The sequence below is a fragment of the Echiichthys vipera genome, assembly GCF_963691815.1.
Source record: "Echiichthys vipera genome assembly, chromosome: 6".
Taxonomy (NCBI): Eukaryota; Metazoa; Chordata; class Actinopteri; order Perciformes; family Trachinidae; genus Echiichthys; species Echiichthys vipera.
Window position 1 is genome coordinate 3,294,554 of NC_139831.1, and position 13,412 is coordinate 3,307,965.

The 13,412-nt window shown below is 44.0% G+C and overlaps 1 protein-coding gene across 2 annotated transcripts in view; it reads right to left on the reverse strand.

The window, feature by feature from the left end:
- The window catches only part of fat2 (FAT atypical cadherin 2), a 136,355-nt gene that overhangs the window by 48,526 nt on the left and 74,417 nt on the right, over positions 1–13,412 (reverse strand). For both annotated transcript variants that reach the window (XM_083914897.1, XM_083914898.1), the window contains exon 16: positions 9,642–10,031. In XM_083914897.1, coding sequence (XP_083771023.1) covers positions 9,642–10,031 — 390 coding nt within the window. The remainder of the gene's footprint in view (positions 1–9,641; positions 10,032–13,412) is intronic.

Sequence of the window (13,412 nt, forward strand, 5' to 3'; positions counted from 1 at the left end):
GTGTCACGAATTGTTTTTAGTACCGGATGTGTCAAAGACCAAGGACACAAGCATTGATTTTTAGACATTCTCACCACTTAGTACATTAACTGAGGGCCAGAATAAAGACATAATGGAGTCCAACGAGAATTTAAGAACTCTACAAGACTATAAACACCAACAAGACTATAAACACTGACACTGATTGTAAAAAAGGCTGTGGTTTGGGTGAGTACATCCTGAACATGAACACCGGCCCCCAGGTGAAAGTCCTGTTGTTGGGGAGCCGTTCATCACCCACCCTCCACTAAAACACCAATTGTCCCAATGGAGACAATTCAAGTTATTGATTGATACTAACTAGTGTGCGTGTGTGTGTTAAAGCCTGATATATCTCATCATCCTAAATGTTATAAAATCTAGATATAATTTGACATTTAAAGTTAATATTCAAATTGAGTTTAGGCCCAAACGGCTGCCGTGGTTCAGGCTGGAGTTGGGTTTGGACAGCGGGTTCCTGCAGGGTCAGGCCTGGTTTTGGGCCTGATCGTAGCTCTTGCATGCTTATTATTGCTGTCTGCACCGAGAACACCGTCACATGGCCGACAAAAGGTGACTAACCACTTGGTTAGCATGATATCAAAGGCCGTGGTTTGGTTTAGTGCGTCCATCCTCGTATATAAAAGTCGGCCTGACAGCAAAAGAACACCGGCAGCTCCAGCACCTTTATTGAAAAATTGCAGTTCAGTTGCTAATTTTTAAACTTCGCAAAGTCATCCCTTGGGCCAGTTTGGACCCTTTGGCGGGCCGGTTCTGGCACACGGGCCTTATGTTTGACACCCCTGCACTAGAGCATAAAATGTGGATTATTCCGCAGATGAAAGTAGTCCACAACAAAAGCACTAAATCTCCCTGTTTGACTACTTTGTTTAATGAAAACACAGCACATGAAATCTGTATCTGGGGTTGGATCTTTGTTCAGAGGAGAGGAATCATAAAGTATCAAGAGACAGACGAACCCTTTGTTGGTTTCAGTCTTTTCATGGACAAAAAAAACATGTAATAAATAAATAACCCAGACTTATCCTGTGGCTTCCCAATCTTGCCGTCTTCTTCCGTCAATAAAACCTGACTCATCCGTCCCGAATCATGCACGTCTCACTGGGCAACAAACCAAATCCAAACATGTAATTAATGTTTGGATGCCAGCTCTGAAACATCTGTTTATTTGGAGACAGAAGAGCTTAATTGTTCTAAGTAATTCATGTTTTATTACAGCAAACAGGTCTGAAGAGGCAGGCTACCTCCGTTACTGAGCCCAGTGTACAGCCAGAGAGTATCTGTCTCGAGTGTGTGGGTGTTTTCTCGGGCTGCCAGCCAGTCTGCTGAGCCACACTTCATTAAGATAAAACAAAATGGGATCCAACAAAAACAACCATCTACCAACCCCCCCCCCCCCCCCCCCCAAACTAAACACCTCCAGGTTTCAACAAGTTAATTATTTGCACCTTGTAAACATCTTAGATCTCGCGTCCTTGATTTCTCTGCGATCGAGATGATTTGTGCACCCGGATTCAGAATGAGTCAGTGTTTGTTTTTCTCCTTTTTCCAGTGGGAGGAAGTTGGCTGAGCTCCAGTCTTTTCTGATGATCAATGTCCCGCGTCCATTCCTACGGTTCTGTGCGTTCTCACTCCGCCTGTTCTACATGTGCTTTCTACATTTGAGACTAATCTGAGCCCCTTTACACCTGGGATTAAAATAAACTCTGGGTGCCAATTCAATATGGTAATTTATCATCTTTCAGTCCTGATCCATTATCCTGATGAAATCATACATCAGCCTCAAAGTTCTACATGAATGACATGATTTTATCACACTACTGTATCACCAGCTGAACACAACAGCCGTCACCCTGCCTCATCTCATCTTCATCCGCTTATCCGGGGTCAGGTCGCGGGGGCAGCAGCTTTAACAGGAGACCCCAAACTTCCCTTTCCCGGGCCACATTAACCAGCTCTAACTGGGGGATCCTGAGGCGTTCCCAGGCCAGTGTAGATATATAATCTCTCCACCTGGTCCTGGGTCTTCCCCGAGGAACTCCTCCCAGCTGGACGTGCCTGGAACACCTCCCTAGGGAGGCGCCCAGGGTTCATCCTTACCAGATGATCCTGAACCACCTCAACTGGCTCCTTTCAACGCAAAGGAGCAGCGGCTCTACTCCGAGTTCCTCACGGATGCTGAACTTCTCCCCCTCTCTCTAAGGGAGACTCCACCCCCCTCCTGAGGAAACCCATTTCGGCCGCTTGTACCCGCGACCTGGTTCTTTGGGTCCTGACCCAGCTTTCATGACCACAGGTGAGGGTAGGAACGAAGATTGACCGGTAGATCGAGAGCTTTGCCTTCCGGCTCAGCTCTCTTTTTGTCACAACGGTGCAGTAGAGGGACTGCAGCCCCCGCTGCTCCGATTCTCCGGCCAAACTCACGCTCCATCGTCCCCTCACTCGTGAACATGATCCCGAGGTACTTGAACAACAACTTTATTGTCTTTGAATGTACGTCAACAAACAGATGAACAAATCTCCCTGAAACTTCATTGTTTTCTTCTCTGAACAAAAGTCTTTGCTCCGATTTTCAACTCTGCCTTTTTGTGTTATTAGTGTAAACATGTTCCACAATCCAGCAGATTTCCCTCCACACACACACACACAGACACACGCATACACACACGCACACGCACACAGACACCACCAGAGGCACACATTCCTTCTTTTGTACTGTAACAGTCATGTTTGTGCAGATAATTATGCTAATGTCAGAGATTTATTGTGGCAATTATTGCTGTTAAATCCTGCCCGTTGTGTCTTTAATGAAAGGGGAGATGTGCTTTATGTGCAGCAGCAGCAGCAGCAGCAGCAGCTACGCGGCTGCTCGTGCTTCCAGCTGCCAGCTCTCTATCAATACGGGCTCGCGTCGGCGTTTTGTGTTTTGCTCAAAGCGAGTCTGAGCTCATTCTGCACAGCGTGAAGCGACTCCTCCATCATCTTCATCCAGAAACAAGACTGGATGAAGGTTATTTGTCACTGTCGACATAACATCTCCGCTTCCAAAGCGCTGCATTGTGTAAAACACAAAAGTGCAAGTTTCAGAAACTCAAACCTGAATATTTTATGATTTCATCTGAATAACAGCTTTTCTACAACGAAATCTGTCCAACTCAACAAACACGCATCTGTCTGTTGCCATGGTCCCGTGGTCCTGTGTGCAGGTCTCTGCTAATGGTGTCGGTGCCTACTGCCGTGGTCCTGTGTGCTGGTCTCTGCTGATGTTGGTGGTGCCTGCTGCATGCCTTGCAACACTGAAAACAGCTGTGTTCAGTCCAGTCTAAGTTTCCAGATCCAGCGGTTTCAAAGCTCGTCAGACGCCAAAACACAGAGACATATAATCACACGTGAGAGGATTTTAAAAACTCTGGAACGTTCTCCCGGCGGCTACTGTTCTATCTCTCATCACAGGCTGTGATCTCAGGTAAACAGTTTGGGATCATGTTACTAAATCATCCACCAGGAACGTGCGTTTACACGTTTCTGATCGACCCGCGCATCAGCTCCTGCCTGAGCGAGGCCTCAGACCAAGATGATGATACGGACGACCTGCCTGAGGAGAGACGGCTCTTTTTAATCTCTTATTATTAAATTCAAGTTTCATAGACTTGCTTTTATGCAATTGAGTCTTTCTTTTTATTCTTTTTCTGTTCTTTTTATTGCTTTTCTTTGTTTTTTATTCATTGATTTTTGTTATGTTGATCGTTTTTATTGCTTTTTATTTGTTTTCTATTTACTTTGTTTGCATCTTTTCTCTTCCTGTTTTTATTTAATCACAATATTTGTATTTGTATATTTGCTTAACCCTCCATTTGACTCCATTTTATGTTGAACATCTCTAAATAATTACGTCTTCTCTTGTTTTTTTGCTTTATATTCATGACTTTTCCTCATTTTATGGGGACGACTCATAAAAAACCTAAAATTATCATGATTATATATATTTTTTTATTGTTCTTATCGTACATGTACTTGTGGCATCGGTGTTCCTTTGGGTCAGTTTGATAATCTGGATGATTTAATCATTATTATTATTGTTTATTTTACAATTCAGATATTATATGAGGTCAAATTCATGCTGCTGTCCTTGATAACGGACGTTACTTTCATTCCAGATGTTACAAATAACACAAAATAGCATTAAAATAACAGACTTACTTTAAAACACACACACAGAAATCCCTCCATGCAGTTTAACATCAGTGATATTTTTCATTCTCTTAAATAAAAACATAAAGTACCCGACTTCACTTGAGTCACATATTGATTTTGATCATTTTCCAGATGTTTAAATTGCTGCGGTCAAATTGACCCCAAGAATAAATGGTGTTAGTCAAATCTGAGGGCAACAGGAGGGTTAAATGACAATTATTACAGATAAATATCCCTTCTTCCCGTCCAACACGAGATGAATCCTTGTCCCTAAGATCATTTATAACTGGGTTCCAGGTACTTTGAAACCTTTTCAGGGTTCCCACTCTGTGAGAAATTATTTTCCAAGATATTTAAAGTATTTCTTCTTAAAAACGTTCATTTTAATTCACCGGTTGGCCGAGTAATGACACATTTAACCTGCTCACCGCTCCAGAAACTTGAGACTAGACGCTGAAAAGATCGTTGCAAGTCTGTTCCACTTGAGTTTCAAACTAAACGCACACCTACAGGTTTACGCACACATCACTACGTCTTACTTTATGTATTAAAACAAATTTTCACCTTTCAGGGTTTTAAGAAACACTTCAGCATAATATTTTCATGACCTGATCGTCATCATATGATGCGTGGAAGCCCACTCCCCTCGTACACAACACATCTGATAAGAATGGCTGATTTCAGGCAGTAAACGGGGCGGCTGTGGATCAGTGGGTCATGCTCCATTCGAGAGATAGGCGCTGTGATCCCCAGCTCCCCTGGTCCGCATGTCGAAGTGTCCTTGGGCAAGACACTGAACCCCGAATTGCCCCCGTGCTGCACATGGGTGTGTAAATGTGGTGTGAATGGTTGGATTAGATGGTCTGTAGATATCCACTGCCATCAGTGTGAATGTCTGTGTGAACGGGTGAATGTGACAAACACTGTGAAAGCACCTTGAGTAGTCAAAGGACTAGAAAGACGCTACATAAGTACAAGTCCAAGTCCATAAACCTCCAGATTCCACAGTCCCTGCTCCACCTGTTTGATAGATAAACCGCTGTTCCACTGGTGCAGCTTCACCCTTTTTGTCAGGGTGCGTGTGAACCCGGCTTTCGTGTTTGTCGAGCGTCAGATGACTTTGACGACTTGGTCAATTTTCTTTTTGTCGGCTGCTCATTTTTCTTGGCTCTATTCAGAGTCTTTGCACAGTGACAGGTTTTTTCTGTTAATGTGACAATCAATTTAAACTGCACATGCCGCTCTGTGACTCAGCCTCCTCCCCTGTCACGCTGCAGGGTCAGATGGGACGACGCTTAACTTTCAGTCAGAGAGAGATGTGGAGTCTCTAACTCTTCCCTGTGATTCACCGACACATTAGACTATCACGCTGCGTAAACCCCTGTCCATCTGCCACCTGCACTAAGATGTGACAAACCGTGCTGCGTCCTCTGATCCAGGGCCAGTGTTGATTTACTGTTCACACCCTCGGAGAGGCTCGCTGATGATGCAGAGTATCCATGATTTATTCCATCATTTCGAATCATTCTGTGGATTTTCAAAAACTCATAAATTAGCAACGAGTCGGTGAGTCATTCTCTTTTTGCGTCATGCAAAAGGGCAAAAAATCAAAGAAAGAGAAAGAACCGTTGATTAAAAATGAACCTTTACAAAAACAAGAGACGCTCTCCGGCCTGTATTACTCAGTGAGGAGTTAATTGTTTTTAGAAATTACTTCCAGAGTCAGTGTTGGGAGCCGTGGTCAAACCAAATCATTGTTTTTATATTAACAAGCTCAACCAATTAAAATGTCAGCAAGCCATTTCTAACCTAGATGTAAGAATCTGTTTATTAAAGGTCCCACATTCTGCTCATTGTCAGCTTCATTCTTGTATGTTTGGTTTTGACTAGGACATGTTTACATGCTTTAATGTTCATAAAACACTTGATTTAAGAGTCCAAAAGTCTGCTCTAGGTATCAAGGGTGTATCAATAAGTACATTCACACAAAATGAGACAACGACGACGTTGAAAAGCGCCAGAATTTAACAGAATAAAACAGAAAGAGCTTGATTTTCTGAGCGTTCACACTAAACGAACCCTCAGTGCAGAGGCTCCTGTCTGCTCGGGTTGGGGGGGTCTCTGTGGCGGTGCTCCCTGTGACCTTGGACTGGGATCTCTCCCGGTGTGGTTGGCCTCCCAAAGGTAGCTTCCTCTAGCCTCCTCTGTACCTCAGGTCTTGCTGCCCGGCCATGTCTCTGTAGTAACAGCTAGTGTTGGTGTAGGTGTGAGTCTGTGTATCTGTATGCCTGCATGGCTGTGTGTGTTTGTGTGAATGTGTGTATGAACGTGTATATATATGTGTGTGTGTGTCTCTGTGCATGACTGTGGGAGGGTTGGGTTCTTTTAACTTTCTTCTTCTGATTTTATTTGATGTTTCTCTTCTGTACATCTCTCTGAGGCACTTTGCGACACTTCCTGTATGAAAAGCGCCGTATAAATAAAGATTGATTTGATTTGATTTGAACGATCCTGAATACTGTTCTTTGAGCGTCAGATCTGTTATTGATTCTGTTATTCTCCTGTTTTGAAGAAAAAAATCCATATAGTGGCATATTTGGGTTCAGCCCTACCACAAATAAAGGTGTCAGCCATGTTGATAATAGAGCGACACATGGGCTCCGTCGTCCAAACCACTCTGTAATTCATCTGCCTCTGCCAGGATACAGACACCAACGGGTCATTGGCTAAACCCGTCTCATAAGTCTACTGCTGGACTGCTTTGAACTGGACTTTATCGACTTCATGACCTGATTTTATTACCATTCTGTTCTCTGTTATCATCTTATTTATTGTTCTCTGAGGCCACGGCTCTCAGCAGGAAACCGGTGGATTGCTTACTCCAGGTAGGGAATGAGTCCTGACCCCAAGTGAAGGAGTTCAAGGACCTCGGGATCATGTACAGAGTGAGGGGACGATGGAGCGTGGGTTTGGCCGGAGAATCGGGGCAGCAGGGGCGGTGTTGCAGTCGCTCTACTGCACCGTTGTGACGAAAAGAGAGCTGAGGAAGACAAAGCTCTGGATCTACCGCTCAGTCTTCGTTCCTACCCTCACCTGTGGTCATGAAAGCTGGGTCATGACCCAAAGAACCAGGTCGCGGGTACAAGCGGCCGAAATGTGTTTCCTCAGGAGGGGGGCTGGAGTCTCCGTTAGAGAGAGGGGGAGAAGTTCAGCATCCGTGAGGAACTCGGAGTAGAGCCGCTGCTCCTTTGCGTTGAAAGGAGCCAGTTGAGGTGGTTCAGGATCATCTAGTAAGGATGAACCCTGGGCGCCTCCCTAGGGAGGTGTTCCAGGCACGTCCAGCTGGGAGGAGGCCTCGGGGAAGTCCCAGGACCAGGTGGAGAGATTAGATCTCCACACTGGCCTGGGAACGCCTCGGGATCCCCCAGTTAGAGCTGGTTAATGTGGCCCGGGAAAGGGAAGTTTGGGGTCCCCTGCTAAAGCTGCTTTGCAATCACTAAAGTCAACTTCTCTGAAACTGGTGTGGCGTGGGGGAACGGTGGAGTTAGCCAGCCTCGCTAACTAGCCGGCCATTCGCTGGTTGCTTAGCTGCTGGTTGCAGCCCCTCAATCTACACTACAGCCCCACACAACAGTGCTGAGACCGAGGTTCTGTGTGAAACCTCATTATTACAGCCACAAATGCTGACTCAGCCATTCAGGCTGCTCGGCATCTAATACAGAGACACTGTATAAAAAGGCCGCACACTGACAGTGAAGTAAATTGGGTTATTTTGTCCGTGACACTTGGTACTTTAAGTGTAAATTAGAAACAGAGTCAGTTCACACACGCACGCAACGCGCACACACACCCACACGCACACACACATACAGTCTTCCTCTAACAGTTACATTTTGCATTTTCTTTACAGTTTTTTGACACTTTACAGTTTTGTTCGTCTTGTTTTATTTTTTATTTTCTACCAACAATTGAACCAAGAATCTCAGCAACATCGCCAAGTCTCACGTATTCCTACCGGTGTCTGTTTATTTGTCCAGCAGTCCGAAATTCTGATCAGCAGGTTTTAAGCTCTCCAAACTTTACAAACACTCTGCTCTCCCCAAAATAATGAAACCTAGCGCAGTGGGCAGTGATCAATGAGTGCTGCTCTTTCATGAGTTATCGGCAGGGAAGCTGTGAGATGGTCCCACGCGGTCCGAAGAGGCAGACTGTAATTCACTCACAAACTCGGCATGTTTTTTAAGTCCAGCAGAGACGGACGGAGCTACGGGAAAACTCAACTCAGACGGCTTACTTCCTGTCAGAAGCCCAACGCTCTGATCTCTGACTTTAAGGGGAAATAATTGTGAAAGAACGATCATGTGTCCGACCATTTTCTCCAGCACAAAGACGTACAAATAAGACACTAATCACAATACTGAACTATAATGAAGTAGACAGAGAAACAGACGGGAGGGAGCTATAAAGGGAGTATCTTCTTCTGTTGCATATTACATTTAAATTAGATTAAAGCATTTAAGCTTTTATTATTGTGTCATAAATGAAGACGGCACTGGAACAAACAAAATGTTTTCTTTTCAGTTAAGGAAACATGGCACGACCTAATGGAGAAGATGGTTTAAGAAATGCAAAATTAAAGCTGCATTAAACAGTATTTCTATTATGATAAAATGTCAAATGATTATTTGTAATGTGAAAGAACTCAGTCAGAAGTGATGATGCAGTTCCTCTCAGCACAACGTAGCGTTTTTGCATCTTTTAGCTCTTTGTTTTTGGTTTTACGGACGACGACTTCACTGTTTTGATTCACTCTCATGGCTCTCGTCAGCGTTTTCTCCAACAGCAGCAGCTGTTTACAGCAAATCAGCTCGAATCAAGAACAGAAAGTGCACCGGGCTTCGAAGACAATTTGACAACGTGGCTAAACCGCGGAGACGCAACCTGTGAAATGTCTCATTTTACAAACAGAATTTACTCCATTCGGTCTGACAGCATTTGGAAAGTCTGGGAGAGCTTTGTGCTTCCTGTCCACCAAAACACCAGACGGACACAGTTAAGGACCAGTTAACCGTGGCACTACAGTCCTCACGTCTGTGCCCCCAGGAGGCATCACTCTTTCACACCTTGTTTATTAAAACATGACACTTGGACAGACGTTTCCGGCTCCTTTCCTTTTCTGAGTTAGTCAGGACGCCTGGCTTTGGGTACACACAAAGAGCACAGAACAATCCACAGAAGACATCAAACAAGTGTCTTCACAGGACGAGCAGGAAGTCCTCACGATGAATAAACCAACCTTTAAAATCACTGCATTGCCCCTTTAAAGTAAAATTATAATGCTCCTTGTGAAACTTTCTCTCATTTGTTAGTAAATGTGTAAACAAAGACACGTAAAACACGTTTCTCACCTGTTTGTGCGTCCAGCAGGAAGCGTCCGTCCTGGTTGCCGGACACGATGCGGTAGACGATGGGCTCCGGTCCTCCGCCGTCTCTAGTGAGGGCCGAGACACTCAGCACCTCCGACCCCACCGCCAAGGATTCTGGGAGCTGAGCTGTGTACTCTGAGCTCAGGAAGACGGGCTGGTAGTCGTCAAGGGAGACCACGTCCACCGTCACCGTGGCGACGGAGTAGAGGTGACGAGGCAGGCCGCGATCGGTGGCCTTCACCTTCAGCTCGAAGGTGGGCGGGGTGTCGGGGGTCAGGGGTCGCTCCAGCCGCAGGATCCCCGAAAACTCGTCCAAAGAGAAGTAGCCGCTGTCGCCCGCCAGGAGGGAGTACCTCACCTCGGAGTTTATACCTGGAGGAGGCGAAGACCCAACACAACACTTTTAACGTGACAGATCGGAGAAAACACATTAGCCAAGACGTTGCTGCTGTTATTGAAACCACATCTGTATTCCCACAGGGTGTGTTTGTCATCAAAAGGGAAGACATGATGAAAAAGCACAGAGAGGGAAACACAACAACGTCACAGAAGAGTGCGATTAAAAGATGAAACGCTGTTGATGTTAAAGAATCTTTTATACCTGTGCCAATAAACAGAGAGTAAAGAAACGGGATCACACGCAGGGCTGGGTAACGTCACAATAGCCACAGGTGCCGATACTTAATATTCTTTTATTATTAATACGTAAACACTCGACCAAGGTAATACGTTTAATAGTTTATTCTAGAGGCTTTTACTTTGGAGAATCTCTAGAGTGATAATAACAGTAAAAACTGTTTGTTTGTCGTTAGATATCAGTCATTTTAAGGATTAATGAAGCATTGTGTTGTGATTGGACCTCAGTCATTTAGAAATGTAGCTATTTTAGATACAAATATGGGACTTTTACTTTGGAAAATCTCTAAAGTGATACAGTAAAAACAGCTTTTTCAGCATGTTTGTTGTTAGATATCAGTCATTTTAAGGATGTATGAAGCATTGTGTTGTGATTGGACCTCAGTCATTTAGAAATGTAGCTATTTAAGATACAAATTTAGGACTTTTACGTTGGAATAGCTCTAAATTGATTGATTTCTTTCCGCAGCATGTACAGTTTATAGTCAGAGATGTCCATAACTGAAATGTGTCGGCCATATTTGGAATTATTTATTTTTTTCCAGCAACTAAAAAATCTTTGTGCTCTTGATTTTGAACTTGTTTTACTCTGTAGCACTTTTGGGATTAACTGTAACAATGAAAAGTGCTTTACAAATAAAATGTATTATATTATTATTATTATTATTATTATTATTATTATTATTCCCCCAGTGAATAGATTCAGGCATTAAAAAAACATTTTTAAAGAAAATGGTTTAGAAAAACTAACGATACTTAAGTAAATCGATCACCCCCCGGGCCCTAATAAATGGTAAATGGACTTGTACTTATAAAGCGCCTTTCTAGTCTTCTGACTACTCAAGGCGCTTTCACAGTGTTTGTCACATTCACCCGTTCACACTGACATTCACACTGATGGCAGTGGACATCTACAGACCATCTAATCTAACCATTCACACTACATTCACACACCCATGCGCAGCACGGGGAGCAATTCAGGGTTCAGTGTCTTGCCCAAGGACACTTCGACATGTGGACCGGGAGAGGTGGGGATCGAACTGCCTATTTCTGGAGTGGAGGACAATCCACTCTTCCATTGAGCCACAGTCATCAACTGTCAAGTGTTTAAAAGGCAAATATAATATGATATAATTAATATCTCACTGCCCATATCTTGTAGATGTCCAGCACAAGTGGGGTGTGTTCAAACACACGTGGAGCACTGCATTAAATGTCCTTTGTTTTGTCTAAATTTAGATCAGACTTGAAGGAATGATCCTTTTTGGCACGACGTGCTGGTGTATCCTCTATTTTTAAGTTTTTTTTAGAGGCTCCGATACCCCTCAGATTCTTAAACACACATTTTTAAAGTCATTTTTCATTCAAACCTGCCAGAAGATGCTGTTCCCTGCCTTTTCAAATGTGGATATTTCCTGGTTTAATATGTTAAACTGAATGTCTTTGGGTTTGGACAGAACAAGACATTTAAAGACATTACCTTGGGCTGTTTTCACTGTTCTGCTGTGGTGTACTTAAGTCACATAAACAAGGCCCACCTTAAAAAACAATATCATATACAGTATATGGCTAAACTAGGTTTAGTTGCTGCTTCTGTGTCAGTACGAGCTGACTGATGACGTTCAGATACTGTGGGTAACACACTGACTATCCCCTATCCCTTTAATGTAGTTTTGATAAATAAAAAAATAATAAAAGAAATGTTCATTAGTCATTGTTGTCTGTGAAAAAGTGTTCTGTGTAAAGAAAGAGAACAAGCTGCTGCACATCTGAAGGAGTGGCTGACCTGCCCACCTGTGTGTGTGTGTGTGTGTGTGTGTGTGTGTGTGTGTGTGTGTGTGTGTGTGTGTGTGTGTGTGAGAGTATGCATGTGCGTGCGTGCGTGTTTGTGGTACTAGTCTATGCATGGGCAGCATATGTGTGCCTGCATGTGTGTGTGCGTGTGTGTTTGTGTCTGCGTGTGTGTGTGTGTTTGTGTGCGTGCGTGTGTGTGTGCGTGTTTGTGGTACTAGTCTATGCATGGGCAGCATATGTGTTTGTGTGGGCAGCATATGTGTTTATGCGTACGTGCGTGTGTGTGCGTACTAGTCTTAAGCATATGTGTGTGTGTGTGCGTACGTGTGTGTGTGTGTGTGCATGTGTGTGTGCGTGCATGTGTGTGTGTATGTGTGTGTGTGCGGTACTAGTCTTTGCTTGGGCAGCAAATGTGTATGAGTGCATTTTTATCAGCCCTCTTGTGTAAACTGACTATTCACGTGTGATTGTTGAACACCACACACACACACACACACACACACACACACACACACACACACACACACACACACACACACACACACACACACACACACACACACACACACACACACACACACACACACACACACACACACACACACACACACACACACACACACACACACACACACACACACACACACACACACACACACACACACACACACACACACACACACTTCCTGAGTGCTACTGAGGTTTCAGACGAGGACACAGCCTCTTCTACTTTTCTGTGACTCTGTTTGCACCTAAAAAACGACCAATCAAAGGGGCAACACATGAATAAAAGATCGGAACAGAGGAGACGAGTTCAGATTTGTTCAGTGCTAAAACACCGACGTGATGATAAAGACGGTGGGATCAAATTCTGCGCTGAAACACACAAACGGAATAATAAATCTGTGAGTGTGATTAAAAAAACAAGAGGCTTACATGAATCACAGGGAAGAGACGAAGAAGAGAAGCACAGAGAAACAAGGACAAAAGAACAAGGATGGAAGAAACTAAATAAATCGTGTTGGTCAGCAGTGTGGGGCAAGTTACTTAAAAAAATGTAACATAAATAAGTTTGTGATTGGATTTCAACGACCTCTCTGCTTTGGTTGCCTTGGTAACACCATAGGCTTCAGTAACCACGTAGCTACGCTGGTGTTCTGACTCAGCTTTCGCGGAAGCACGAGTTAGCTAGCTAACTAGCCAGCCAGCCGCTACATTAGCCAAATTAACCACTAAATGTTTCATCCACAGCACAAAAAAAGCACATCGCCGTGGGAGATGAGTGACGGCTTTGTTTGGCTCATTTTCTGTTAAAATAACGAT